The sequence below is a fragment of the Populus alba genome, chromosome 6, assembly GCF_005239225.2.
Source record: "Populus alba chromosome 6, ASM523922v2, whole genome shotgun sequence".
Classification (NCBI taxonomy): Eukaryota; Viridiplantae; Streptophyta; class Magnoliopsida; order Malpighiales; family Salicaceae; genus Populus; species Populus alba.
This window is the reverse complement of record NC_133289.1, coordinates 24,550,959-24,552,303: the sequence shown is the minus strand read 5'-3', so window position 1 is coordinate 24,552,303 and position 1,345 is coordinate 24,550,959. Positions and strand designations below refer to the sequence as shown.

General features: G+C 42.7%; 1 protein-coding gene across 1 annotated transcript; it reads left to right on the top strand.

The window, feature by feature from the left end:
- Positions 1 to 1,141, top strand: LOC118037613 (probable glutathione S-transferase). The gene is made up of 2 exons (XM_035043649.2): positions 1 to 463; positions 553 to 1,141. Exons 1-2 carry the CDS (start codon positions 143 to 145, stop codon positions 895 to 897), a joined length of 666 nt encoding a protein of 221 aa, XP_034899540.1. The 5' UTR covers positions 1 to 142; the 3' UTR covers positions 898 to 1,141.
- The last annotated feature ends 204 nt before the right edge of the window (positions 1,142 to 1,345 follow it).

The following is a 1,345-nucleotide window of genomic DNA, read 5'->3' as shown; positions in this document are numbered from 1 at the left end:
CCACTTCTTTATTTCTACCACATCTTTCTGCAAAGATAGATATGCTATAAAGATTTCTACTCTCCACTATCAAGAGCACAGCCATTCTGAAACGCGAGAAAAAACTATCTGTGATTCAGTTTTACTCCTTTTCACAACAACAATGGCTGATGAGGTGGCACTAGCGCCGGAACATTTTGCAGGCTCCCCTTTTGGTGTAAGAGTGAGAATAGCATTGGCAGAGAAGCGAGTCAAGTATGAGTACAGTGATGAGAACTCGAGGGACTATAGTGCATTGCTTCTTGAGATGAACCCAGTCTGCAAGAAGCGCCCAATTCTCTTCCACAATGAAAAAGCAGTCTGTGATTCCCTGATTATTGTTCAGTACGTTGACGAAGCATGGATGGGAAATGCCCCTCTTCTGCCTTCTGATCCTTACCAGAGAGCCCAGTCCAGATTCTGGGCAGATTTTATTGACAAGAAGGTACGTACGTATGCATGGGAACTGGACTTTGCAAGGTCTTTTGTTCTAGTCCGCTTTACAATATACTGTGCTATGAATCTTAATTTCAGGTGTATGAGATTACTAGGAAGATATGGACAACGAAAGGAGAAGAACTGGAGGGAGCAAAAAAGGATTTTATCGAGTGCCTCAAGCTGCTGGAAGGAGAGCTCGGAGACAAGCCTTATTACGGCGGAGAGAAGCTTGGGTATGTGGATGTGGCGTTCGTTCCTTTCTACTGCTGGTTTTATGCCTATGAGAAATGTGGAAACTTCAACATAGAGAAAGAGTGCCCCAAGATCATTGCATGGGCTAAGAGATGCATGCAAAAGGAGAGTGTATCCAAGTCTCTTGAAGACCCCAAAAAGGTGTACGAGTACGTCTTGGAGCGCAGGAAGACGCTTCGGGTGGATTAAGAGGAAACACAAATGCATCCCTGAGCAGACGATCAGTATGATTTCCTCATGGTGGAGTTGTTTTTTCTTTCGAATAAAGCGAGCTCTTCGTGGCTGTGCCTTCTCTTCTGTTGTTCTATTATGATGCTGGAGCATAGGAGCACATCGTTGTGACTCGGCCTGGCAGAGTTTGTGTTGTCTTCGGCTCTTTGCCCTGTCTTGTCGTACTGTTTTCACTATTTATTAAAATAATGTGTTGAGATTATTTTACTGGTAGATGATTATGATATCTTTAGAACACGGTTGTTTCATTAAAAAAATTTAAAAAAATTATTTAAAAAATTATTCCTGGTTTTATGCCTATGAGACCATCGGAAACTTCAACATATATAGAGGCCGAGTGTCCGAAGCTGATTGCTTACTGTAAGAGGTGCTTGCAGAAAGAGACTGTATCCAAGGCCCTTGAAGA